At 34.9% G+C, this 26,667-nt stretch overlaps 1 protein-coding gene across 1 annotated transcript in view; it reads right to left on the bottom strand.

The window, feature by feature from the left end:
- LOC143197894 (uncharacterized) overlaps positions 1-26,667 on the bottom strand; it is a 316,954-nt gene that overhangs the window by 148,750 nt on the left and 141,537 nt on the right. Inside the window, exons 33-43 of the mRNA XM_076406689.1 lie at positions 25,118-25,281; positions 15,351-15,582; positions 15,119-15,294; positions 13,676-15,062; positions 13,415-13,621; positions 13,189-13,349; positions 9,048-11,672; positions 6,957-7,513; positions 6,539-6,895; positions 4,862-5,346; positions 1,401-1,811 (exon numbers count right to left, since the gene is read on the bottom strand). Coding sequence (XP_076262804.1) covers positions 1,401-1,811; positions 4,862-5,346; positions 6,539-6,895; positions 6,957-7,513; positions 9,048-11,672; positions 13,189-13,349; positions 13,415-13,621; positions 13,676-15,062; positions 15,119-15,294; positions 15,351-15,582; positions 25,118-25,281 — 6,762 coding nt within the window. The remainder of the gene's footprint in view (positions 1-1,400; positions 1,812-4,861; positions 5,347-6,538; positions 6,896-6,956; positions 7,514-9,047; positions 11,673-13,188; positions 13,350-13,414; positions 13,622-13,675; positions 15,063-15,118; positions 15,295-15,350; positions 15,583-25,117; positions 25,282-26,667) is intronic.

Below are 26,667 nucleotides of genomic sequence, written 5' to 3'. Positions count from 1 at the left end.
CATATCCACCGTACAATCTGACTTATGTAACAACGAATTCGAAAAACTAGAAATATCTAATATAAACTATAGGTTATAGAGTACTAACAATACATGAATGAAGTGAGAAATCAAGTAAAGTACCGAGTCCATCAACATAATAAATGCTTTTTTCAGACCACAATATGTACCACAATCGTGGAAGGTGCCAGTAAAGCTACCTCATCAAAACCACCCCAACCACTAATTATTGAGAAAAAACATCTCATCCCAGATCATCAATTTGGTTTCAGGAAAACAACATTCCACAGTTGATCAGGTTTACAGAATTATCATTGTCATAATAAAATCAATACAACATAACATTTGATCTGCAATATTTTTAGATATTACTCAAGATTTCGATAAAGTTTGATATGAGAGATTAAAGCATAAGATCAAAATGCTTCTTTCTGAACAATATTCAAACATTTTAGGAACGCATATACCTCATCATCAGATGAGCCATCAGACCGTTACTTCAGAGGCAATCAAGAAGATGTCTACTCTAACTTGAGGAAAATATAAGCCACAGGAAAGTGTATTGGAACCAGTCATTTTTCTGCTGTAGACTCGGGTCTACATTCAATAAAAATGTTGTTTGCTACATTTGCAGATGATATTGGAATCTTAGCCATTGGAGATAACAACACTGAATCAATTGAAATTAATAAAAATAAGTCAGTGTATATTGATTTCATCAACAAAATATCAAGCACAAGCCAGTATATAAAAATCAGCAAGTAGTCCCGTATCCCATCTCGTCCGAAATACAGCCAAATATATTGCGAACTCGGATGGAAGCCACATGTTAAAAAGTGTGAAGAATTCTAGCTAAAGTACAAAAAAATATATTGGTTATTGGGAGGATATTCATCTTTGTCAGTATGTATATAATAAGCTTTGGCCTTACCAACAAGTTTTGGAACTAGTGTGGACATAGCCAAAGAAATAGAAACATAATACGAAAGTTAGAAAACAAAATGTTGCGAGGTATTGTTGATGCTCCATGGTACATTCATAACGAAAAACTGTGGATAACGGTATCAACGATTATGCCCAAACATATAAAACAGATGCTGCATCACCACATTAATCTTGATTTTCAAATTCCATTTAGTAAAACCATTTGATCTGATTCATTAAAGTTAAAAATAGAAGTTAGAGCACATTAAAAACAAAAACATAGACGTTAGCCTAAATTATCTATCGTAGAGTATAAAAGTATGGCCGGTGATGTATAAAGATATACAATGAACAAAAGGCAGGCACATAACATTAACTGTGAAGCATTTCCTCTTCCTCCATGATATAGAAAAAGATGTTAGTAAGGGAAAATAATGCGGAAATGGAAGTTGAGTCCCAAGCAGAACACCAAGTACCTGCGTAAGTATGGTTAAAAGCTGGAGAAGTACTAGGCAAACTTGGCGACAACGATAACGGACTACACGACGACGGTTCCCATCGCGAACCTTGGTGTAATCCCGCTTTCTTCTTGGGCTCACCCTCGTATTCGGACATCTCGCTCTCCGAGGTCGGGTCCCATTTGTTAGTGAACTTCTTCGGCTTGAATTGGGGCGTGGGCGCGTTGTAGTTGTTGCCGGAAACGTGACTGGTCTCGTGATAGACCGGCATTTCGATGTCGGCCGTTCTCTTCGGAGGTTCTATGATGGTTTTCTTGGGGACGGGGATTTCTCCCGACTTGGACTCGCCAGGCAGAATGATACCGAACTCGTAACCGAAGTCGTACTTGAAGTAGATCAGGCCTGTGTCTGGATCGACGTGTTTAGTACCTGAGGGATTAACAATTAATTTCCAGTGATTGCGGTTAGATTATTTCAGAGCTTAAGAAGAGAAAATATACGTTTTTTTCGTTGTTGAAGATTAGCAATTTTAGGATTTTTTAATAAATGTGATTAGAATTAGTTTAGATGCAATAGTTTAGCTAATATAGTTATTATTAGGTACTTGTATGTATTTTGATCTCTTTAAAAAGGCATTTGTTGATAACAACTGATACAGTTTTTATTAGACAACATATTTTCCACTATTTTATTTAATAATTTTCATCATTAGTAATACTGTATCGAAAGAATGACTTTTGGGCAGCGTTCCAATGATAGATTCATTTTCGTACATCTTCAGCATTCGAAACCGTGTGCCAGCCAAGACATGCTGCATCGATCTGAAGAAATGGTAATCAGAAGGCGATATATCTAGCATTTAGTAGACGCATTTCTTCAATTAACGTCGGCAGATATACAATAACATTTTTATTCGGTTTTAGCAGATCCTAATATACTTGATCACCATATCAACATCAAAACTTTATGGGCATGAATATTCCCCTTCGGTATCGATGTACATGGTTCCTCTTAACTAAGCCATAAATTCTTGCCCTTAGGAATAATCCATAGCAATAGATCTTTTCTGGCTTTACATCGTAATTTATCGAGAACTCTTCGTTTTTGTCTAGCAAGCAATGAAATCGCTAAGTTGGCACGGTTCGAAATAACATTAATGGTTCGTGTAGTAGCCATTTTTTCTCCTTGTAGGTATTTCAGATCGCGTGTAAACTTAAATTAGTTATTTAAAATTACTTGTTTTATCAGCTCCTAAACTCTCTGAAAATTGTATGAGGATGTGAATTGGTTTGTCGTCCAACAAGTGTTGCAATACATTGTGTTGAGATTTTTTTAGTCCACTAGGCTTTTCCTCGTCTTTAATAATCAAACTCGTCATTCTTTAAAATCAAAAGTGACAATTGGAATATGGCGGAGCAACATCACCATAAGAATTGCGACGCAACTATAATTGTATTATCTTTAAGAAGAATGTAACTTTATTTTATAGTTTAGGGTCTAATTTATTAGACCCTTTAACTGTTTGTAATATTTGTGATATGAGAAAATAATTATTACTTGAGACAGTATACAAAACAACTTCTCATAGTAGTAAAGGCACTGCGAAACATAGAAAACACGTGGTTAATAAAAAATATATCGCATCGCCTCATTGTCGAATGTTGCAGATGATGAGTGTGCATGTAACAAGGGTTAACAAAGAAATTAGATCTCGTAGAAAACCCCTTACAGTAACTACAAACATAAACTCGAGAAGGCACGAGACTGTTTAACATACGAGCATTTTTAAGAATCCGTAGAGCCCCTGTTCCACCTGTATGAGAAGATTCTAGTTGGAGAGTCTTTAACTAATCGAAAAATCTGAACGAGAAATGAATTTTTTTGAACCAGCCTTATCAGTTACCACCAAGAACCCGAGGGAGAGGTTATAATACGATGCATCCACAATGTTGAGGGGTGTGAGTAAAGAATTAAGAACTGAAACAGAACAGTCAGACAGCAGTTCGGTCAGAGGACAGAATCGTCATTAAGAAAACAAGACATACGATTTAGTAAGTCATTTTCAACCCATTCCATAAAGTTCTTCATCAAAGGTCTCTATTTTTATACATTTACAATTTAACTTATTTCCCTTTATAGACTTATTATAATATTTTTCGTTTGAATAAATAAACTCTTCTTTGCGTTGTTTTCTATCCTTAACACTCAAAAATACATTTCTAAAAGTATCTGATGGACTTCAGATAAAAGATTTCTTCAAATCAAATAACAAAGGTAAGGATTGTCGAAAACGCTATTTTTAGCGTTCCGCATCTATTTACACGTTGTTTAACAGCTCGACCAGTTTGCAATGAGACCTCGCCTTTTCATTAATATATATCATCGATCAAAATACATACAAACCTATAATACTTAGCATCATGCATTTTGTTTAAATAATTCATATTCCAATAAATGCTAATGTAGTTGCCTTGTATGTAAGACATATTTATATTTATTTTTAAGTTCTAGGACTGTCAATTTATTTTTGGAGGATTTACAATAATTTAATGTATCGTAACATTGCCATTGCCATTGCCAAATCACATGCATGCCGAGACGATGCTATCCAAGTTAATTGAAGTTGATTCACGATGATCACGATTATATATATATATATATATATATATATATATATATATATATATATATATATATATATATATGTATATATATATATATATATATATAAATCATTTACTGTTTTATTGACTGCATTTAAAATTAATGAATTAGCTTTATGGTAATAATATTTTACGAAAAATATTTGCCAGTGATTCATGATTTAGAAAGTATTCTTAAATATTCTAAAGTTTCCAAGAAGAAGAATTGGCATTTATATATTTATTGGTTAACTTAGGTTGCAGAAAACATATGGTTGCAGTAACCCCATAGATATTTTTTTCAGCAGTCCGAAGTTTATAAAATGCGGTAAATAAAAAAAATTCCAACTGCCCTTGTTACTTCACTCATCTTTTATTTACTGATGTCAGAATCTTTTTTGTATCCAATTTGTCTCAACATTTTTCTATTAGATTATCCTGTATATCAAAACAATATATATCGAACTAAGGGTCAATGAAACTCAATTTTCCAATTTTTCTTTTTCTGATTAATTCAAACAAATATTGTTCTTGTAATTTGAGCTAAAATAATTGTGGACATACGCTATTGGTAAAAGCTTAAATATTTATTTTTATATTTTAAAATTAGTGACGTTGAAACCTTATAATAAAAGAAGATAAAGTCGGAAGATGTGGAATTGGAAAGCAATGTTGCACATCAGCAGCATCCAACCTTCATTACAATTCGTATGTTTTACTGAAGCGTTGAAAGAAAAATTTACGTAATAGATACGAAAAACCATCTGTTTGATTATACTAAAAGCTCAAAACGAATTTGTAGTCCTTATATCAATAAATACTAATATATTGCCTTACCGTGTCCCACTGTTCTGGATTCTTCCCGGTATACTTGAGCATCGCCATCGCTTCCTGTCTTGAGGATAGGCTTCTGTTGCTGCTTTTTGCTGACATCAGTCATGACGTCCTGAACAAATTGCTGCGTCTTCGATTTAAACTCCTTCGTCATGCTGTCCATGTGATGGGTGGCCATCTTGGTAGCTGTGGATTTGGTGATTCTCTGATCGGACACGTAACCGTACTCCGGTGGTGGTTCCGGTTTTAACCTGGCGGGTGGTTCATACGAGTGACTCCTCTTCACTATTTGATTCGAATTCGTTTCGGAGAACTTCTTAAACGTTGAAGTTTGTTGCCTTCTGGTTTGACTGTCCACTACATCTCTGGTTCTGCTAATGTGCGAGGATACTTGGACAGGACCCTTGTCGAATTCCATGGGGGTTTCTACCCTTGAATGGGATCCAGAGTAACTGTGAATTCTTGTCTCAGATGGAGGTCTCACTCGTCTGGAACAAATATTAAGATGAGATGTTTCGTAAACTAGTAAAGTTTGTTTTAAATTATCCTGACTTTTTATAAAATAATTCGGGGATGTCTTATGATTATAATAATTTCTAAACTATATTTTCTGCTAATTCTTCTTGTATTGTTGGATTATAACGAATATTTATATTGTTATATTGTTTATTATGACATTAACAAAATTTGAGGATTTCATTTCATTTTAAACCTATTCTAAGAGTTTTTAAATTAGCAAGTTCCTCTTTAAATAACTTATTGTGGATTATGTATTTTAAATCAGGATCCAGTTTTAAATGCTCAAGAACTATAAGAAGTCAGTTATGGTCATTGTGCCAAACACAACAACTAGATATATCGACATTATAACACTGGACTAGACAAGTAATGTAGTTCTTTGGAGTTTTGAATTATTGTAACTACTATAACTGTAACTATTATATTTATTACAATTTCAAATAAGTCTCTATAGTGGATCAGTTTTAACACAGATACATGGCCAGTTTGACCAGTTCGGCTTTCAACGAAAAGCCATATCAAACTCTTAAAGAAGTTTCAGGCAACTTAGCTGTTAGTTCACGAATCAATTATCAAGCGCAAAATATCTTGAATTTGAGAGAGAGACCATATTAATTAACATCCTGTTAGGAAGTGAAATATTCCAAATTTATATAGACCTTATTGCTGTTCTCATGTCAGGTTCATCAAAGTCTAGTGTATTACCACCAAAAAAAAGTAATACCCAGTAATAAACGCAAATCTATCTTCTTATATTGCAACGGTCGATCACATGTTCCAAAAGTTGAAAAAGGTGAAGAATACACTGTTACCACACCCAGAGTGCTCATTAAACACAGCGGCTCCTGATTACCATTAGTTCAAATCAAAACCAACATGGTTCTTTCGACAGAATGATTCAGTCGCCATTAAGTATATTGCCAGAAGAATTAAAAAAGATGAGAGGTTGCAGAAGATTGCTGAGAATACATTGATCAATATATATTTTACCAAAATGTTCTGAATAAATATATTTTTAAAGTGAAAAAATGTACGTGCATTAGAGTACTCCCATTGGCATATTATTTCCTATCTTTCTACTTAGTTTCATCTTAGGGCGAAGAAAGTTCTTGTAAACTTGTTTTTATGCGTCAATACCATTATCCATTACCAACTACTTACCTATAGTGTAAATCTTCTGTATCACTACCACCTGGTGTCCATATGGGCTTAATTCTCGTGGACTCCACTTCACTCTCGTAATCACTTTCCCTGAAATTTCCAGGGATAAACTTGGTTGGAGTGGCTGGTGGCGGAACACTGGTTGCCCTCCTAGGTTTTGGTGGTTCGGGAGTATATGGGAACGGTTCCACCTTTGTGGTATGTTCCTGTCTTCTATACTGGTCTCCAAACTTGATTACTTTATGAGTTTGCTGAACGCTCATCGTTCTTTTACAGGTATCAGTCGATTCATCCAGATGAACGATGTTGGAGGTTTCAGTTTGAACAGCATTTTGATAAGGAGCACTGGTTGTTGATCTATAACAATTGCATCAGTAGAAGAAATATTGTAGAAAAGTCATAAGACTGTTGATGTTACCTGTAATATTGAGTTTTTGTAGGTCCAGGGGCGTAACCAATTTCTGGTGGTGGTCCTGGTTGAATATAGAAGGTGCTTTGAGGAATTGCTGGTGTTGCGACAACCACGTCAGTAACTCCAGAAGCGGCCAAAGCTTTAGGTTTACAAACCACCGGCTTGGGAACCGGACTAATCTTTTCTATGGGTTCAAACTTCGGTCTTGGCGGACCGTCACTATGTGGAGGTCTTTCGAACTCCGTTGGGGGAGTGGGTGTCCTGCCACTCTGCTGATAATACTGCTGACTGGGAGTGAGAACCGGCCTGACCGGCTTATATTGTTTAACGCCTCCCTGTCCCCAGACAGGAGGGATACGACCGTCATAATCACTTTCGTAATCGCTCTCCCGGAATTCACCCTTGACGAACTTGGAGGGACTTGGAGGTGGAGGTCCAGCGAACTTAGCGGGCCTGGGAGGCTCTGCGTAATAAGGATACGACTCCGTGTGCGTCTCCTTCTGCAAGTGCTCCGAAAATTGTTCGGTCTTTTGACTGGTGATGATAGGAGTTGCAATAAATTCCTGCAAAATTAAACAAATGAATTACCCGATTTTTAATAACTTTGCTGATTTAAGACCCTCCTTATCAGCAACTGGATGAATATGGTTATCATTTCAGTTACTTAATAAATAAAAGTGTCTCTGGTGAAAACCAAAATCGTACATATAACATGACATAAATACATTCAGAACAAAACTACATATATTGAAACGAGAGTTATATACATCACACATTATTAACAACCTCAAGTAGAAAACTACTCAACACTAGAATATAATCTGATATGGTTTATACAGTTTCATAACAGTTTATTATTAATAAATATTAGTTTTTCTTTGATATGTTTCTAACAAAATATAGTACTTTAGTAGCCAATGTTTAAAATAACACACGTATATCTAAACAGTTAGGATTTATTTTATTATGCTTATTGTAAAGATATACAAATCCAAAAGAAAAACTGCTCATTATGTTGCCTATGCTAAGAGGCTCTTATAGAAAATTTAAACATGTTATATACAAACGTTATGTATGCAAATGTGTCATCAGTAATAAAAATGTAACCACATTTTGTTTAATGAAAATAAAGAGTTGGATGGACAGTGAAAACAGAGAAGATACAAGAAAATACATTGAAGCTAATTAACGATATTAAATTTTACTCTCAATAAACTGACAATAGATTAGAACGTAGTTGAATTAGAATGTCTTTATTGACGAGACAAAAACATTTCTGAGTGACTTGAATTGATAAGTGATCGAGAACCTCTTCATTTACATGTTACTATATTTAAAAAGTATTGTAACACAAAACAGGAACCTAGACTCACAGATTACTGCTAGAGTCCTTTAAGCGATATTCCAGAATTCAAGTATAAAAGTCTTCAATGAAAGTCTCTGAGTATTTTAATTTTCATAAAAAAAATCAAAAGCTATAGATATAAATAATAAATAATATAGATAATAAGTTAAGACTTTTTATCTGGGAATCGAGAAGTGATTATGTACTAAGAAATTAATTATATTAGAAAATATTATATTATATTATAGAAATTAATTATAAGAATCATATAAGATCATATAAAACTCGTTCAGATATATGTAAAAGTTTGTTTAGTGGAGGAGGATCAGATTACTAATTGTTAATATTTATACATTTTGAATAAATATGTTTAAAACAATTTCAAAAAAATTATTTAAACTTTTTTCTATATATAACTTTCCAATTCTCCACTGAACACCTTAAAAAAATTGGACAATAACGGTGCTATCTGTGGTCCAGCGTTGGTTATTTACAGTACTGATACAAAACATTTTAATAGACCATGCATCATCATTCCTTGGACGTTAATGGTTCTGGAAGCATTCGGTGTCAGTTCCTCGATAGCATTAACCTAAACTTTATTGTAAAAATATTTTGTGACTATATCAACTACGTGTATTCGCTTGGGGGTTAGCAGCAATGAAAATAATAAAATATTAAAGCCATACAGTGAGAGATCGCAAAAAAGTCAAAAGAATTAGAGCATCGGGGCAATTCACACTCAAGCCAACCTTCTTAGCTGAAGAGACAGACGCTTGATGATGCTTCTTAACAGGGAATTTCGAGACGCGGGGTTTAGGAGCGACAACTTTATGGGTGGAGGACGAGCTCTCGACCACCTTGTGACTGGACTGGGAGATATGCCGGGACTCCGACGTCCGTTCCTCGGTGATATGTTCGGTCTTCACGAACTTTTGTTGGAACGGCTCGTCGGTGTCCGCCATGTAACCATCGATGACCACCTTTTTCTTAAGTTTCGGAGAATCCGGCTTCTTTTCGGGATACACGTAGGTGGGCGGACTCGCTGGTTTTATGGGGGGCGGGGACGGTTCGCGACGCGTCTGTTCGAAATGTTTCGTCATCTTTTTGATCTGGGAAGCGTCCTTCTTCTTCCGATACTCCTCGAAATTGATTTCCGGTCTCGGAGGACCGCGGAATAGGGGTGGTTGCTCGAATCTCGAAGGTGGCAGAGGTTCTGGTTCTTGCGACCGGGATCTGCCGGTGCTCACCAATTTAGGAGGTCGAACGCGTCTGTAGCAGGGCTCCTCCGTGTCGCTCATCGACGGTTTCCACTTGGGGGGAATCCTGACCGATTCGAAATCGCTTTCGTAATCGCTGTCTGTGAATCTACCTTTAATAAACTTGGACGGAGTTGGGGGAGGTCCAGCTCTAGGTGGTCGGGGTCGTTCTGGACCGGGTCTGAATGGGAAGGGTTCCAAATCGGGGAATTTCTCGAACGGAACGTAGGGTAATTGCATTGGCGCTTTTTTGGGCTTTATTTCCACCGGTTTAACCGGCCTAGCTGGTAGAGGAGGTGCCTGAGGGAACTCTTTCTTCGGTGGTAAAGGTGGAGGAACTCTTACCGATTCTTTCGGCGGTTCAGCGTAACCAATCTCTGGCGTCGGACCAGGCTCCAAGATCACTTCGTCAGTGATATCCTGCACTGACACAGGTCGGATTGTTAGGGATTCGATTGTGGGATAAGGTTTTGTGGGAGGAGGATGAGGCTCCGATCTGAAGGGAGGCGGCCATGATTTTTGGGAAGGCTTCAAATTGCTTTCTTCGATTATATGCTCGGATTTTGACGTGGACAATGACTCGAGATTTTGATCACGCACGGTCGTCTCCAGCCGAGTCACTTCTCCTATGTAGTGTGGTACGAGAATGGGAGTTTTGTCGAAAAAATTTTTAGATTCTTGTACGGTGTGAACCGTCTTCATCTCTACCGGTGCCCATTTCTTCTCCAGTGTACTCTGGGCGCTCCAGGACTTTGTCGTTTCAGTTTGAGATGGTTGCCAAGATTTCTCAACGTCGGAGAATTTATGAGCCCATTGCTTCTCCATCTGCAGGGCTTCTAAAGATGGTTCCGCAACACCGGAGAGAGCAGACAAGGGACGACTATAACTCTGTCGTTCAATGGAATATGTGGAGGAAGCGACAGAGGCTGGCCGTTCTAATATATCGTGCCTTGGGGACCACAGTTTTTGTGTAAGGGGAACCTCCGGAGCTTTAGTACCAAAAGCGGGCGACGATGTCGACTCATAATGTCGACTGTAAGAAGATGATGATTGAAACGAAGAACTCTGATATGATTTTTCGGAAAATTGTTTGCTTTCTGATGACGACACAGTCGTATGACTGGCCTGAGGAATGACTTGATCCACACCTTTGGAACTTTCGATTTTCTGAGATCGTTCGAAGACAGTTTCCGATTTCTTGCTGCTCTGAGTCGGAGGAGCATAATAAATATCAGCAGGAGGCTCTGGTTTGAAACCTAAATCCTTGATGACCTCGCTGGAGTAACTCTTATACTCCTGAGGTTCCGACACGTAATTGGTGGATGAATACGAAGTGGAATATTCTTGAGTGAAAGGTTTTGACTCCTTCTGAGTCGTCGAAGAAAATGATTTATACTCTTGAGTGGAGGGTTGGGATATTTTTTGTGTCGATTCAGTGAAACTCTTTTGTTCCTGTATTAAGGGGCTGGATCTGATTTCTTTCGACACTTCCTTGGTGGAGGAGAACGATTTATATTCTTGAGTGACCGGAGCTGTTGTTATTTTCTCGTAAGATTTGGTTTCAGTGAAAGTGGGAGTTGGGGTAGTTTTAATGGGGACCTCGGTTTCTTTTTTGGTTGTTTGTGACTCAGTCGAGGTACTGAATTTTTGATATATTTCCGGTTTGATGGGTTGAATCGGTTCGAGCGTTGGTTCTTTGATAGGAGGAGGCTGTACTGTCTCTCCCTCTTTGATTTTCTTCACGAAATACTGCAGAGATGATTCCTTCGAGATCGAACTGGTCTCAATACCACCCTCCTCGGTAAGGACTCGCTTCTCTTCGATCACCTCTTGGACGGGCTCGGGACCCAATTCGTGGCTTACCTCATACTGGCTGCGTTTCTGATAGGAAGACTCTTTCTTTTCGATGGGTTTCGGAAGAGGTATCTCGGGCGTTTTGTGTTCGAGTTTGAACGTTTGCGTTTGTTGAGAGGTCGTTTGCTCGGTAGTCGAGGTTATTTCGGATTTGGAGGAGAAGGATTGGGATATTTCGCTACTTAGTGGTACCGTCTCAACTTTAACGGGCACTATTGGTGCCGTAGTTGTGACAGTAGATGATGTCTTATCGGCAGTGGAAGCCTACGAAACAAGTAAAGAGAATAAAATCGGCTCTGCTGTAGAAACGCTTCAAACAAACTTCAATGGTAAAGGGTGCTTGAAAGATATTTTGTCAATAAACGAAATATTTAAAAAATACAGCTTCAAGTAAAAATATATAAAGAAATGTAAAAAAATTCAAAAATTAATGATAATAAATAACGTCAAGCCAACTATCATCATCACCATCATAGTATTCAACTACTTTTCTGGTAAAATTGATACAAAGAACTAGTTATAATATATTATGATTTCTTTTTTGAACTGCTATTAGTAGTTGTTTAAAATAATAAACATTTTTCTATAACTAATACGTTCTACAAACTTATATCTATTATATCTGTGTATATATTTTATTAGATTTACAATACATGGTATACATTATGTTATATGGCATTATTCGGATATGACGAATTTCATATTAGTTCAAAGGAAAATGTCGATATAAAAAGATTCAGATGGCCAACATATCCAAAGTAGCAGTGAAGTCATGTCACCAAAATATATAATAATTGCCTATTTAAAAAACATAAAAATAACCCATGAAGAGGTCCAATGTAACTTTCAGACATTGCTATTAAAAGAATACAATTTTTAAAAGCATATAATAAAACTAAATCAACAGCTTAGCTATTAACTTAGTGACCCGAAAAGTGACAGTGAGTGAATCAAACTTTCTAGATGTGGGATTATGATTCCATGCTGACAATACCAAGACAGGGTAATGGCAGTGTAGTAAAAATGTTAATGTAGGAATACAATTAATGTAGGAAAACTGTAGAAAATCGTATTGTAGAGTGCGAAAGATTTATATGGCTAAAAGAACGGAATGAATACTAATTTTTGCAGATATGGCAAATGCATTAGGAAGAATGCAGTCATTATATCTAATTTTATCAAGAAACATGTACGCAGGTAGTAACATAAGAAAACTATACATGCATTAGATGTATTATGTTATAATATTACATTTTTGTTACATTATTTTATTTATATTGGAATTTTAGATACGAGAGATAAATGCGGCAATATTGTGACCTTTTGACGTCATTGACTGTTGTCAGTCCTGTACATCCCGTCAGATAACTCTGATATAGATTTTCTTTATATTTCTCTTTATTTTTGTTTTGATTATCACATAACTGATCACTGTTTCATTTCTTTCACTTGTTCCTATTCATCAAGCTATATCATCTAAACATTGGAAACATATTTCGTTTTTCAACACAAAATTCAAAGCAATGAATGAAAGTTGGGTAACTAGTAAAAAATATAGGTAATTTTCGAAAAATACCTTGAAATTATATTCTATCCAAAAATTACTCAAAATTATTATATTAAGTATAATTTTAATTATATAAAATATATCCCGAACTCATTATCCTTCCTTTTATTATATTGATTTCCCATATTGATTAACATAAAAATGCTGAAGCAAAAATTCGAATATTGACATTTTTCAAGGAAGCACCGGAACTATGGGTAAACCGTTACTCACCAAGGTTTCGTGCTTCTTTACATCTTCAAACATAACGGTTTTGACGACCTCCACCATTGTATCTGGAGTGGGCTCGTAGACAGCGATGTCAGCAATGCTCTGGGCTTCACCACCAGCATTGACAGCTCGTACCATGTAACGTCCACTGTGTCTTAGATCACCTGTAACGCAATATACATCTTTGTTATTACCTGCACAAATCGTATCTAAAGTGTCTTAAGCCAACCATTGTCTAAAGTCAAAGTATGGGAGTGACCGATCGACTTAATCTTGGCTTCGAGACCCAGAGCATCCTTGATAGGAAGACCGTCCTTGTACCAAGTTACTGTGGGTTCTGGTGTGCCAGTTACTTCAACTTCCATGATGATGCGATCATTCTTCTTGATGACCTGAGCTTGGAGACGTCTTCCGAATACCGGAGGGAATATGGTTTCTGCAAATTACGAGATATAGTTTGATGGATTTTGGTGTCCGTACGATAACTCACTCCTAACGACTAAATCAGCTGTTGAAACGGCTGTTCCGGCAGCATTTTCAGACCTGCAGCAGTATCTTCCTGCGTCATTGACGTTGACATCCTTAATTTCCACCGACACTTTGTTGCGATCGCATCTGATGGTCACCCGCTCAGTAGATTCGAGTTCCTTTCCATCTTTGGTCCACTGTATGTTCGCTGGTGGACGGGCATCCAGGATACCTTCCAGGATAACGTCGACGCCTTGATCCACGATCTTGCCAGTGACCGGGGCGATCCATTTATTGGAGACGGCGCCTTTCAGAGGGCGAGTGATTATTTGATTTTCGATAGTTTTGATCTCGGACAAAGCGTTTGTATCAGTTTGGTCTCCGTAAACGTAGGTCTTCTCGGTTATAGTGGGTGGCTCGTTTCCTACCTTGTGATATTCTTCGATTTTTTGACTTGAATGAATTTGGGGAGCTTCCTGATTCACTTGTTTGAACGATTTCGCCTGTTGGGAGATCGTAGTATGTTCTTCTACGTGTGGTTCCGCCGATTGGGAGGTTGATGATATTGTTTTGCTCGATAAGGAGGTGGATGACTTGGTTACCACTTCTCGATTGACTGAGTATGACGTTTGGACGTGTTTCAGCTCATCTCCGGTTTGTACAGGACTTGGGATGGGCAGACCTTGTTCGGGAAGAACTAAATCGGCTGTTGATTGTACTGTTAGTGAAGCAGCACAGCTCGCCTTGCCAACTTCATTTTCAGCAACACAGGTTATAGTGCCTTGATGCTCTGGCTTCAAGCTGATGATGCTCAACACTTGCCAATCCCCGGACGTGGATATCAGGAAACTATTTCCCGAGATGGGATTACCATTAAATAACCATTTCACTTTTGGGGTTGGTTTTCCCGTTACTTTGCACTCAAACTTAGCGGGCGTATTCTCAAATGCAACTCTATCCTGGAATAGTTCTTTAAATGTTGGAGCTATTTTAACTTCCTCGTATGGTTTCGCTGTCTCGGCTAGTTTCGCCGATTTGACGATAAGCTGCGCGAAGCATTTAGCGTCTCCAGCTGTATTGGACGCTTTAACAGTATAAACGCCCTTGTCATCGGCTCGAGTCGCATCGATTTCCAACTTAAAGTTACCCTCCTCATCTAAGGTAGTTTTGAAATGTTCTGTGTCGGTTATGGGAATGTTATTGAGTAACCATTTAAGTTCAGGTTTAGGTTCGCCAACAACATTGCCTTCGAGAACGACTTTATCGCCCTCTGATACCAAGACATCGGTAAGCAACTTGACGAATTTCGGTGGGGAAGTGGCAGGTTCCTCAGGCTTTGTTTCTTCTTCTTTGGGTTCCACAGATAAGACGCACTGGCTTGAAGCTTCTCCAGCTGAATTGAGGGCAACCTATAAAAATTTTTGGATGTTTATTTGTGCTAATGTCTACTTCCCGGTATACATACCACTTTATATTCTCCAGCATCTTCAGGTAGTACTTCCTGGATGACCAAGGAGCACTTGTCTCCTTGGAACAACAATTGAAAATCTGGCGATTCTTTTACAGGGCGATCGTCGTGATACCAAATAACTTCTGGTTCTGGCTGACCCACTATGACACAATCTAAACTGATTCTTGTACCTGTAAATGAATAATAACGTAGTTCTCTTTGGAATTTTCCATAGCTTCACTATTACCTTCTTTGACGGTGGTGTTTGTAAGTGGTCGTTGTATGTACGGTTTAACCGGTTCCATGTCGCTGGCTATTTCACTGTCGGAAGTTTCGTTTGGCAGACGACCTTTCACTGAGACATTGCAAGTGGACGTTGCTTCTCCGGCAATATTTTTAGCATTCACAGAATACACACCAGCGTCTTTAGGAAACGCTTCTAGTACCACCAAAGTAGCTTTGTTTCCTTCTAACTGCAACTGAAACATAATACAAAATATAACTGAAGATATGTTGAATGACCTACAATTTAAATGTAAAAGACCTACAATTTAAATGTAAAAGTGTTTATTTGCATTTTCAATAATGTATAATACTGCATACTGCATAATCCAACACTAGTAATAACATATCAATCAGGGTTAATATAGGCTTCTACAGTTATGCTAGTGTATTACATCGCGTGAAATACGCACTAAACACATACTCTATTCGAACAAATGGATAAAGCTAAATGGTGTGCCGAGTAAGATCTTAAAAAATTGACACCAGCAAGGTTTTGGTCTGTTATCTAATAGACTCTTACTGTCGTTTGGTATCGCCGTTAAAAAAGTCGCATGGTCCCATAAAATAAAATAGTATTTTAAAATAAATTAATATTTTGTATTTTAAAATACTTCGCATTTCATAATTCGCCCAATTGATTTAACCGGAATGAAATTAGTTAGTGAAAATTGAGGTTATATGGGCAATCGTTTCGCAGTTACTTTGAGTAACTTTTACTTTTGTCTACTATTATAGGTAAGAATCCATCCATACTATGAAAATCATTATTAGACCCTGGATTTCCAGCACATGCATAACAGTTCCAAGACCACCAAAGGTGGACTGAATTTGCTTTGAACTAGTGAAATCTATTGGTATTTGAACAGAATTTTGCAGTTCAAGATGAATGGCCACCAAAGGAAGATTGTAAGCGGTTTGATTCTCATCCATAGACTATTGGAATTTAAAGTTACCAAAACTTGGGAAACCATTCCATATGAAGATGTCATAAAAATGTGGGTAGAAACTTTATACTCAAAAATAATTTTATTAGAGCTATAGGCCGTCCAAACGGAAAAATGACCGGGTACATCCTTATGGCCGTTTCTTTAGCTATGGATTGCACTGTATTAGAGGACGCGGGACCATGTTTTAGGACGGAGTGTTGTAACAAGTAAGATGCCTAAAAAATATACTTCGACAGGGGATTAATATATTTGTTAATAGATTAAAACCCTCAGTGTCGTTTTGTCTCCTTGTTCAAAAATAAAATAGTATTAAAAATATCTTGTGTTTTAAAACCTTTTACATCACATCAGGTCATATGAACGTGTTTTGTCAAACTCTTAATATGGTTTAAGACGGCTCTCGAAAAAAACTTACATGCAGTATCTTCTTGTATTTATGATAGTATTTTTTGCAATTAAGGATACAAACACGATGTATATGTGACTGGTTCATTCTGAGCATGCGCCTTTCATTAGTTAACATTTAGTTATGTTTTATTTGTTCATTCTATGTTTGTGATTTTACCTACTACATTATATGTTATGCGTGATTGTGAAAATTTTACCAAAATCATAATAATATAACAAAACAGTAGTTTTTTAATGGTAATAGAAGAAATCAAAAAATTCTAGCGAAGCTGGGACGACTAATTGAGTTTATGAATATATATTAATATATATGAAATAATAGATTAGTATACTATATATTATTCCTATAAAAATAATTGGAAAACCTAGTTAAAATTATAATATAAATAAAAGTTATAATATATTCTAGATTTAACAATAACAACATGGTTTAATTTTCAACATTTTTCGCATAATAGTAGAGAATTTAAACAATTATCTAACACTATTTGGTAGGGTATAGTAAATTCAATGACGAGTTTTTCAACTATCAATTTTTTTAATTATCCTATAATAGTAACAATTGCAATCTCATTCTGATTAATTGCATTTGAACGAGAAATAGCTTCAACAACACAGCTGAACATAAACAATGTTGTTAAGTAAATTCACTCCTCAAAGAAATATGATCTTTAAACAATAAAGCGTCATACATAACCAAACTAAATTGAAATGTTTCTTATTTCATTTAAGCGTGCATATGCACAATTAGTCATCATTTACTACATCCTATTTGTTTCCCTGTAGTCTTAATTCTTGTAAGCATGAAGATATTTAGTTTCTGGATGTCAGAGTTAAAGCCCAACAACTTGATTCTTTTATGGTATAAATACTTACTCTTTAAATTTTGGTTATATATTTTTTTAATTAATTTATTTTATTTTATAGCACAATAACGTTTTCATCAAAATTTGTACTTATGTTAATACGCAGCTGCTCCATTAAACTGTTTTATTGTCAAAAGTTTAAACATTTCAAAGATTGAAAAAAGCATTGAACTAAATTTATTGTATCCAAGGGATGTTACTTCAAATGAGATCAAATAAACTTGGAAAAATAGATACAAGAAGAGGTATATGTTCTATTTAAGAAGCTTTACTGCTGATTTTATTACAGTAATAATAATCATTTAAAAAAGTAAAATTATCTGAATAATGCTCTTATCTACTGTTTAAAATAAGCCACTTATATTTTTTTAAATCTACATTATCCATCTCTTGACGAAATAACTGGAATAAAATGCGTTCGGTTTGCGTAAAACAAAATAGAACCAAATGGCAACTATTTCTGTCGAAACTCAACTTTTTTTTCCTTTTGGCATCGTTCTGTTTTCGGCGGTATTTTTAAATCTTGCACAGAATCGTATTCGAAAGATTTCTTTTATTAATTAAAATGCCGGTGCCGTTGTGCTTCCAACGGTTCTGTTTAAAATGAAAATTATTTGTAATATTTACATCGTTAATATAGATATCTACGTCCGGGATCGTCCTATATTTATTTTTACGCGACCAATGGGTATTCGCACGATCAGGATTTCGACCACTCAAAACAAACGATAAATATCCAGATTTATGATAAATTTAAAATTAGATCGAGAGTCTGAGAAATAAAATTAATGCAAAAAACTAAATTTTATCAAATCCTTCAAGGGTAGAGGGGTAGATAATGTGATTTATCCAAATTGTTATATTTTTAACTACCTATTTAGTTTTTTTGTTAATCCCAATAAAAAAAGTCTTCCAAAAAGCATTCGAAAATAAAATTAGAAATGCATTTTACGAAAATATATTACGATAGACAAAAAGCTGTGTAGAGCAGACTCAAAATTAAACAACTGTACTGGTTAGTTGACCTAAAATTAAAGATAATTGCTTATTAGTTAATAATAAGGTCTATTTGGCCTATGGAATATGAAATTGCACTAAGACAGCAAACCTAACGGTAACCCAATGCTGCCTAAACTACTTTCTTCAATTAATTACCAATCCTTAGAGATGAAGAGCTATATGATGGAATCGAATAAAATCATGGATTCATGAAGATATCCAAGATTTCACCGAAAAATATGGAAGAATATTACTAAATTATAGCAACGTAGAAGCAACATATGGAATATGAAATTGCACTAAAACATCAAACCTAAGGGTAACCCAATGCTGCCTAAACAACTTTCTTCAATTAATTACCAATGCTTAGATATGAAGAGCTATATGATGGAATCGAATAAAATTATGGTTTCATCAAGATATCCAAGATTTCGCCGAAAAATATGAAAGAATATTACTAAATTATAGTAACGTAGAAGCAACATATGGAATATGAAATTGCACTAAGACATCCAATTTAACGGTAACCCAAGGCTGCCTAAACAACTTTTTCAATTAATTTAAGATATCCAAGATTTCGCCGAAAAATATGAAAGAATATTACTAAATTGCAATCAGAATGTTGAATCAGAATGAGAAATCAGAAGATTGAAGCTAACAAAACCACATGAACTTTTATAGTGTATAAATGTTATTCTCTTAATTTTAACATAAGTAGCCTATTTCTATTTTATTTGGGGTAATACATCTTCAGGTATTTATATCTCTAACTGGTGCTACTTATGAATTGGTCCAAGTACAATAGAGCAATTTGTAAATTAAGGTAGTACTAAGCGTATCTAATGTAAAGCGTAATTGTTGTTTCAATGTTTGTTTTTTTATGTCGTTACAAAAGTGATAAAGACGACTACAAATATCAGGAACATAACGAGCAATCTTAATGGAATGTCCACCATGTAAAATAATAAAAAAGGTACTTAAATAAGAATAATGTTAATTTGAAGTTGACTCTACAATACATTTTTATCTACTCTGGTAATGTCGAAAAACTTAAAACTTGTTACTTTAAACAAGTCATATAAAACTCGTTACTATATAAATGATACTTTAGTTTGGCATACTTTAATTACATATTAATTTTAATTATATTAATTTATATTATATATTAAATTTTCAGAACAGCTTTTCACATTAATATTGACGATTCAGAGAAAGTTTCTTTTTCTCGCCATCTTAATATCAATTCTAGTTCAGAGTCTTCAGATTCTCCAAATCCTTACTTTAAGCTATAATACGTCAAGCAGAAGAAGCTTGGATACTATAGAAGGAAAGAAAACATGGATACTATAATAAAAAGTAAATCAAAATATTTTTATAGTGTATTATTTGAAAAATAATAATCATATAATATAGAGTAGGGCGTAGACTTACTAGAACAACCTTAAAAAAGAATTTCTTTACCCGAACTATGATTCTGGAGGTTAAGGATCAGATCAGATACTTTATATATGTCATACATACGTACCTTCAGCCAATACAAAAAAAGAAAAAGAATAAAAACAATGATTCCAATATAGGGCCCATAATCTTCCAAATAAAATCCTGCTTCCTCAAAACAACAAGCCATGATGGATGGATCCAAACCACAATTAATTAGTCGAACATAGACACGACATAGTTTACGATGCTATTGGATAAAAAATCGATAAAGTCACATAACACACATTCACCTCTGAAATGTTGACCGAAGTGAAAAAATTATAACCGAAATATCTCACGAGTCCAAGCTATGCCAATATGTTGGGTCCAGCCAAAAATAATTATACGTTTTATAAGTTTAATAATCTCCAGACAGGAATATGTAGGTCCTTTGGATACGAGAAGTTCAAACGGAATTAATTTCGCAAGATAATCATTTATTTTTAATTTCTTTCCCAAATAGTTATAATGGTCTATTATGTAATTATGTTCCCATTCTAATTAACACACACAGTGTTGTGAAATATTCGTAAAACGTATTGAAGAATCTTGAGACATGTACAACATTTTATATAAATTCATTTGTTATGCAGAAACTGAGAAGATAGAGAGAGCTTTCTATCTAGCAACTGCAGATGATATTAATCAGATTCGTTTATTCATTGAGTGAGTGAAATGAAAATAAAATTGGAGTGAAAATTGGAGTCAAGCAAATAAAACAAATGATCATTAAGCATTAATAAATACTACATAGGCCAATTACATCAACAACTAAGACCACCCAAATCAACATCCTCGCATATATTCAACAACAAAAGACTCACATATTCAGAATTAAACAACTGAAAATCTAGAAGGAACTACAACAAAATGAAATTTCAGCCAGATAGTAATGAAATAACAAACTGCATACACACATAAATCAATTCTATCGAATTTTGACCAACAGAAAACTGAGGAAAACACCCCCTTGAACTTAGATGATACTACTCTATCATCCGAAAATAACTTTAAATATTTAGTTAACATATGGGTTGAAAAGTATCCTAACACATAGATAGCATTAGTTTTGTCACATTCGCCACTTTTTCAGTTAGTAATAGCAATCAAAAGGAAACGGTTAAAATTTCATGATATTCTACTCATAAGTTTGTGGGTTATTGTGCCAAGAGTGACACTACTTTAGTTATTTTCAAAACAATGGATCAGAAGCAATTTCGTGTTTTAATTTTACACTGCTTCTTGATGGGAAAAATACGGTTCAAGCAAAGTAATGGATTAAAAAGTGTTATAACCAATCCGCTCCATCAGAAACAACAATAAAACGTTGGTTTGCTGACTTCCATATGGTCGTAGAGACGCCGAAGGTGCAGAAAGCAGTCGACGTCCAAATGAGGTAACATCAGAAAATAACAACAAAATATCCACAAAATCGTTTTGAATGATCGAAAAATGGAGTTGCATGAGTTAGCTAACATCGTAAGGACATAATGAGCATTTAATTACGAGAAAGCTCTGTTCAAAGTGGGTGCCGCGGTTGCTCACTGTTGACCAAAATTGTTTGTTTGAGAACGTGTTGATGATTCTGAGCAGTGTTTGGCTAGGTTTAAATGTAACAAACAGAAATTTTTGCTTCGATATGTGACAATGGAAGAAACATGGATCCATCACATCGCTCCGTAATGAAAACGATTGGTATCTATGTGGACAATAACTGGTGACAGACCTATTTTGAGGCAAAAGATAAATCGTTCTAAAAAAGTGGTATTCAAATATTAGAGCGGCGCTAGAATCATAGTGTGTCTATATGGAGATAACGTTAGAAAAATAAAACCGCGTATTCTTTGTTGCACCCGAGAGTTTTCAGCCCATGCGTTATGATATGATAAGACGATGATGATGGTCATTTAAAATGAATACATGTATACAGAATACAAATACAGAATTGTATATAGAACATAATTATAAAAAAGTATCCAAATACTGCAAAACAAAATATTACGTAACTTGAATTACGTAAATGAATTACATCCAAGAAAATCTAAAAAATCTAGAGGATTTTCACATATAATAGATGAACAACAAATGCACAGACAGAATGCACAGAGGGCCAGAAATAATTTGTTTCATAAGGTAAATATAAATTATATTTAATGGGGTTTCAACCCTAAAACCTAACATAAAAGAAATTATTATTATATATTACGAAAATCACTTAAATAGAGTAAACAATTAAAGAAAATTCATTAAAATCAATTAAAACTGTTTCTGAATTAGATAAAAAAAACGGAGGGAAATATAATGAATGATTCACTTGAAATATTGCATAAACAAAATAAAGATAAGCCCACAGAACAGTAATTATAAAATCTGAAAGTATTACTAATATTTCACCGAAGCTACATTAAGGTTTGGTCAAATATAAACACTGAAAACAGAGTGGGTGGATATGGTGTAGAAAATAGAAACAAATCACCGAAAATGTGGCTCATTTCTCAATAAATATAATGCAGATTTTTGGAAAAATTTAGCTACTTGAAATGGAAAGTTGTATTTTAATTCGACACATCTTGAATTAAAAAATTATTTTTGTTTTAAAGAATCAAAGGTTCAAGCTATTTTTCAGTTACATTTTTCGAGAACATTTCTTAGATATTTTCAGGTATAATAATTAACACAATATATTAGTTTGGCAAGAGAGTATACTTCATTTTTTCACACATAATAATTTTGTCTGCAGCTGTTAATATAAAGCGGGTTCCTATAATAAACACATAATCGGAATTAATTTATTGACACCTCATGTCGTATTATTTTATATTTTAAATTAGTTATTCCTTCGGTGTTTATTAGTATAAAATTTAATTGCGGTAGTAGCAATGCTGAATCCGCCATATGCACAGCGAGACTTTATATATCCTGGGCTATCTCCATGACTTTTTGCCCTTGGGACTGTCGTAGTAGATCCAATTCCATCGTCAGTTACAGAAAGCAAAATATGTTTTGCCTGACAAGCGATGAAAAGGTTCTAAAGGTATTGTTGTAAAGCTCCTAAGTGTTATTTTTAGTCAATTCGTGAAATTTCAATTTTCAATCCTCCTCTGGGATTCATCACCTATTAATAGTCTAAGAGTTTTTGAGAGTTTGAGTTTGGCATGCTTTTAATAAGTCCTCAAGAAATCAAAATCACCTCTCTAAATCTAAATCTACGATGGAGAATCCTCAACACATAAGTCTCTAAAAGTGTTTGATGAGATACGACAGCAGATTTCTTCAAATAACAACAAAGATAACGAACATGGAGAATATAATTTTGATCGGTCCGCGTTTGATGTCTGTCTAACTTGGAATAAGAGAACACTGTTATTTCATGTAGTATGTTTATAGATTAATAAATTAGTTTAATAAAAAGAGCAAATATGTAAAACTGTCAGATTTAGTTTACTGCGGGTAGAATTTTGTGAACACTAGAATACAAGACGTTCTCTTACCCAATTTGATTCGCGTCAAAAGCATTAGGACACCATTTTGCTGAAAACTGTGTAAACAACACTTTGGTTTTCGCCTCCAAAGAAAACAAATAATGATCAGAAGCCTCGAAAAAGTAATCTATACAAAGAGCATCTTATCTAGAATGATGCACATTCTTCTGTTTATATCAAATAAAAGCATATACCAATGATGTCTTCGACATATATCCTATGCTTCTGTGATTTAAAGTACAATATAGTTAATAAACAGTGACTATATTAAGCGCTAATACGAAATCGGAAACTCAAATTTAACCCTGGAAATGATATTAATGAAATCGGTTATAAAATTCTACTTAGAAAGACTTATTCCCATCAAGAAATTTATTTTCTATTCTATCCCATTTGTCGTATTCACCAAATATAACCGCTTCAATCGCTTATATCAAAGCTATATGGTGTGAAGCAATATTTCCATTTGACAACAGCTTTTTTAACTGCACTGAAAATATTGGTTAAAATTAAGTTAATTAGTTAAGTAATTTAGTTATCAATTGGTTTCTGTAGAAAATATGAGAAAATTAGAGTTCAGAATTTACAAAAAAAAACCTCTAAAGAAATATTTCAGTCATATGAATATTAATAGAATAATATAATCACTTTTTTTTTTAATAAAATTCTAAAGAATATATTTTTCTAAATTTTGTTGGTCTTATTTCCAAGATAATCCCTCTTGAATACAAAACGTTTGCCTGGACGTTTTCTTGCCTTTGAACTGCCTATTGAATTCGTTTAATGTACTGACATTTAAAGCATTTTATTTTGAAGATTTTTTAATTCTTCTAGCCATGATTTTTTAAATAAAAATTGCGAATACTGTGAAAATACAAGCAACATCATTGAAGCATATTCAGATCAGCTAAGAGGCAGAACTTCATGCAAGCAACGAATTACACACAAATGTCATTTCTGCCAAATAATTTTAGCCTGTATAACGAGTTTGTAATGAATAGCACCGAGATATATAGCTTTCATTTTTTTACAATAGTGCATAAAATAATAGAAAAAAATTATAAAAAAGACAAATTAAGAATCTCATGTACTAATCAACTGTAACAATAAATAATGGTTAGGTTAAAATTAAAACGGAACAATAGAGGAAGCAAAACCATGATTTAAAATAACTACTTAGTTATGAAAACGAATATCACTGACAGTCATTTACGTTATTAATTAGAAGAAACGAATGAAATCAAGCCTAATATGTAAAGAGCCTTTCAAAAGTTGACGAATCCTCAAAAAATGCCGGCGATCTATATTAAAACGCGAACGAACGTATTACAGCGTTCTATTTTAAAGGCGTTTAGTGTACAGCGATTACTTTTTACGTTTACTTAACTTAACCGACATGAGTGTTAGTAATTAAGCTAGCAGAAACTGAAAGAACACGTGGTTAGGGACGAACCTACCCTTGATGTCGAGAATCGTTCGTCGATTTAAATCGTTAACTGGCACAGTTCGAAACGAAATGCGCGGAAATCACCACTCACTCATTCTCACCTTGATCTCACGGGTTTCCTTCACGACTTTGCCGTTATGCGACCAGGTCAGGTTCGGCTGCGGCACGCCGGATACCTCACACTCCAATTTTATCTTTTGTCCAGCTCGCGCCATTACGTTGGATAAGGGTGTGACGAAGACGGGAGCCTCGGATGGTTCCAATGCTGTAACATGATTTTATTAGTTTTATATAGTTTTAAAATAAAATTTAAATAAAGTTGACATTTAAGTAACGATATTACGAGGGTTTCTATTTATATTTCGGGAATAGGAAAAAAAGCAAATAGTAAAGCTGCGAATATATTTTTATTGTCTTTTTAAAGTACTCGCCACGATGATCGATACACTTTTGCATACGTATAAACCAATTTTCAAAGCATTTATTCCATTCCGAATGAGGTATCTTCAAAACATGATTTTTGAACGCTTCAATAACTTCTTCGGGCGATGAAAATCGTTGACCACGCAGTTTATACTTCACGGATGGGAACAAAAAGAAGTTATTGGGTGTCAAATCAGGGCTGTATGGCTGGTGACCCATCAGTCATGATGAAGAACAATCCGGCGTCTCTTGTTTGTTTTCCTTATTTCACCGAAGACTTCTGGCCAACAAATGGTTGTATACCAATAATAATTTACTGTTCTACGATCCTCTAGAAGCACTGTTGCAATATGACCACTTTTCCCGAAGAAACAGGCCACCATTTTCTTTGTGCTTCGTGCGCGAACAGTTTTTGTTGGATTTGCTTCATCTTAGAACACCCATACAGTCGACTGCTACTTACTTTTGGGCTCATACGAATATATTCATGATTCGTCACCTGTCACGATTTTATAAACATCTGTCGAAGCACCGCTATTGAATTTCTTAAGTTCCTCTTTGCACCAATCGACACGAGCCTTTTTTTGACCGATTGTCAGGTGATTGTGTGGATTATGTCCCGATTGTGTGGAATCAGAGCGAACATAATTTTCGCACAGATAAGTTCAAGCTAAGTATTCATGTAAAATCGCATATATGCTGGTGGAACTAATGCTTAGGAATAACTCAATCTCACAATAGGTGGCATGACGATCTTGCTTAATCATTTTTACTCGTCCGACAGCGAACTACGATCACGATTGAACTCACTAAACCAGTGATACACGGTGGTTTTTAATGGAGTTTCATCGTCAAAAGTCAGATTAAGTTGATTGATTCAATCTTGTAGTGATAATCCACGTCGAAAATCGTAAAAAATCATCGCACGAAAATGTTCAGTATTCCGTTCTATATTTTGCCGAGACGAAACTTTCAACTAAACATAAAATAAGCAAATAGCGTCCGTGGGACAAAATGTTCTGAGTACGTATATCGTCAAAAATATTAAACTTTACGATGGAACCGTCAGATGGACTTGACAGCAGTGTTGCCAATTCCCAAAATATAAATAGTGACCCTCGTGTTAAATTATTGTCTGCCTCATACAGATGAAGTTAAGCTCGATAGGGATATCATATGTTTATTTTTGAAATTTTATTTAAATCAATTGATACTTTTAAATGTTAAG

Source organism: Rhynchophorus ferrugineus, unplaced genomic scaffold, assembly GCF_030347505.1.
Source record: "Rhynchophorus ferrugineus isolate W39M unplaced genomic scaffold, kcgeb_rfMv2 rfM6, whole genome shotgun sequence".
Taxonomy (NCBI): domain Eukaryota; kingdom Metazoa; phylum Arthropoda; class Insecta; order Coleoptera; family Curculionidae; genus Rhynchophorus; species Rhynchophorus ferrugineus.
Note: the sequence above shows the minus strand (reverse complement) of the source record. Positions and strands in the feature narration are given on the sequence as shown.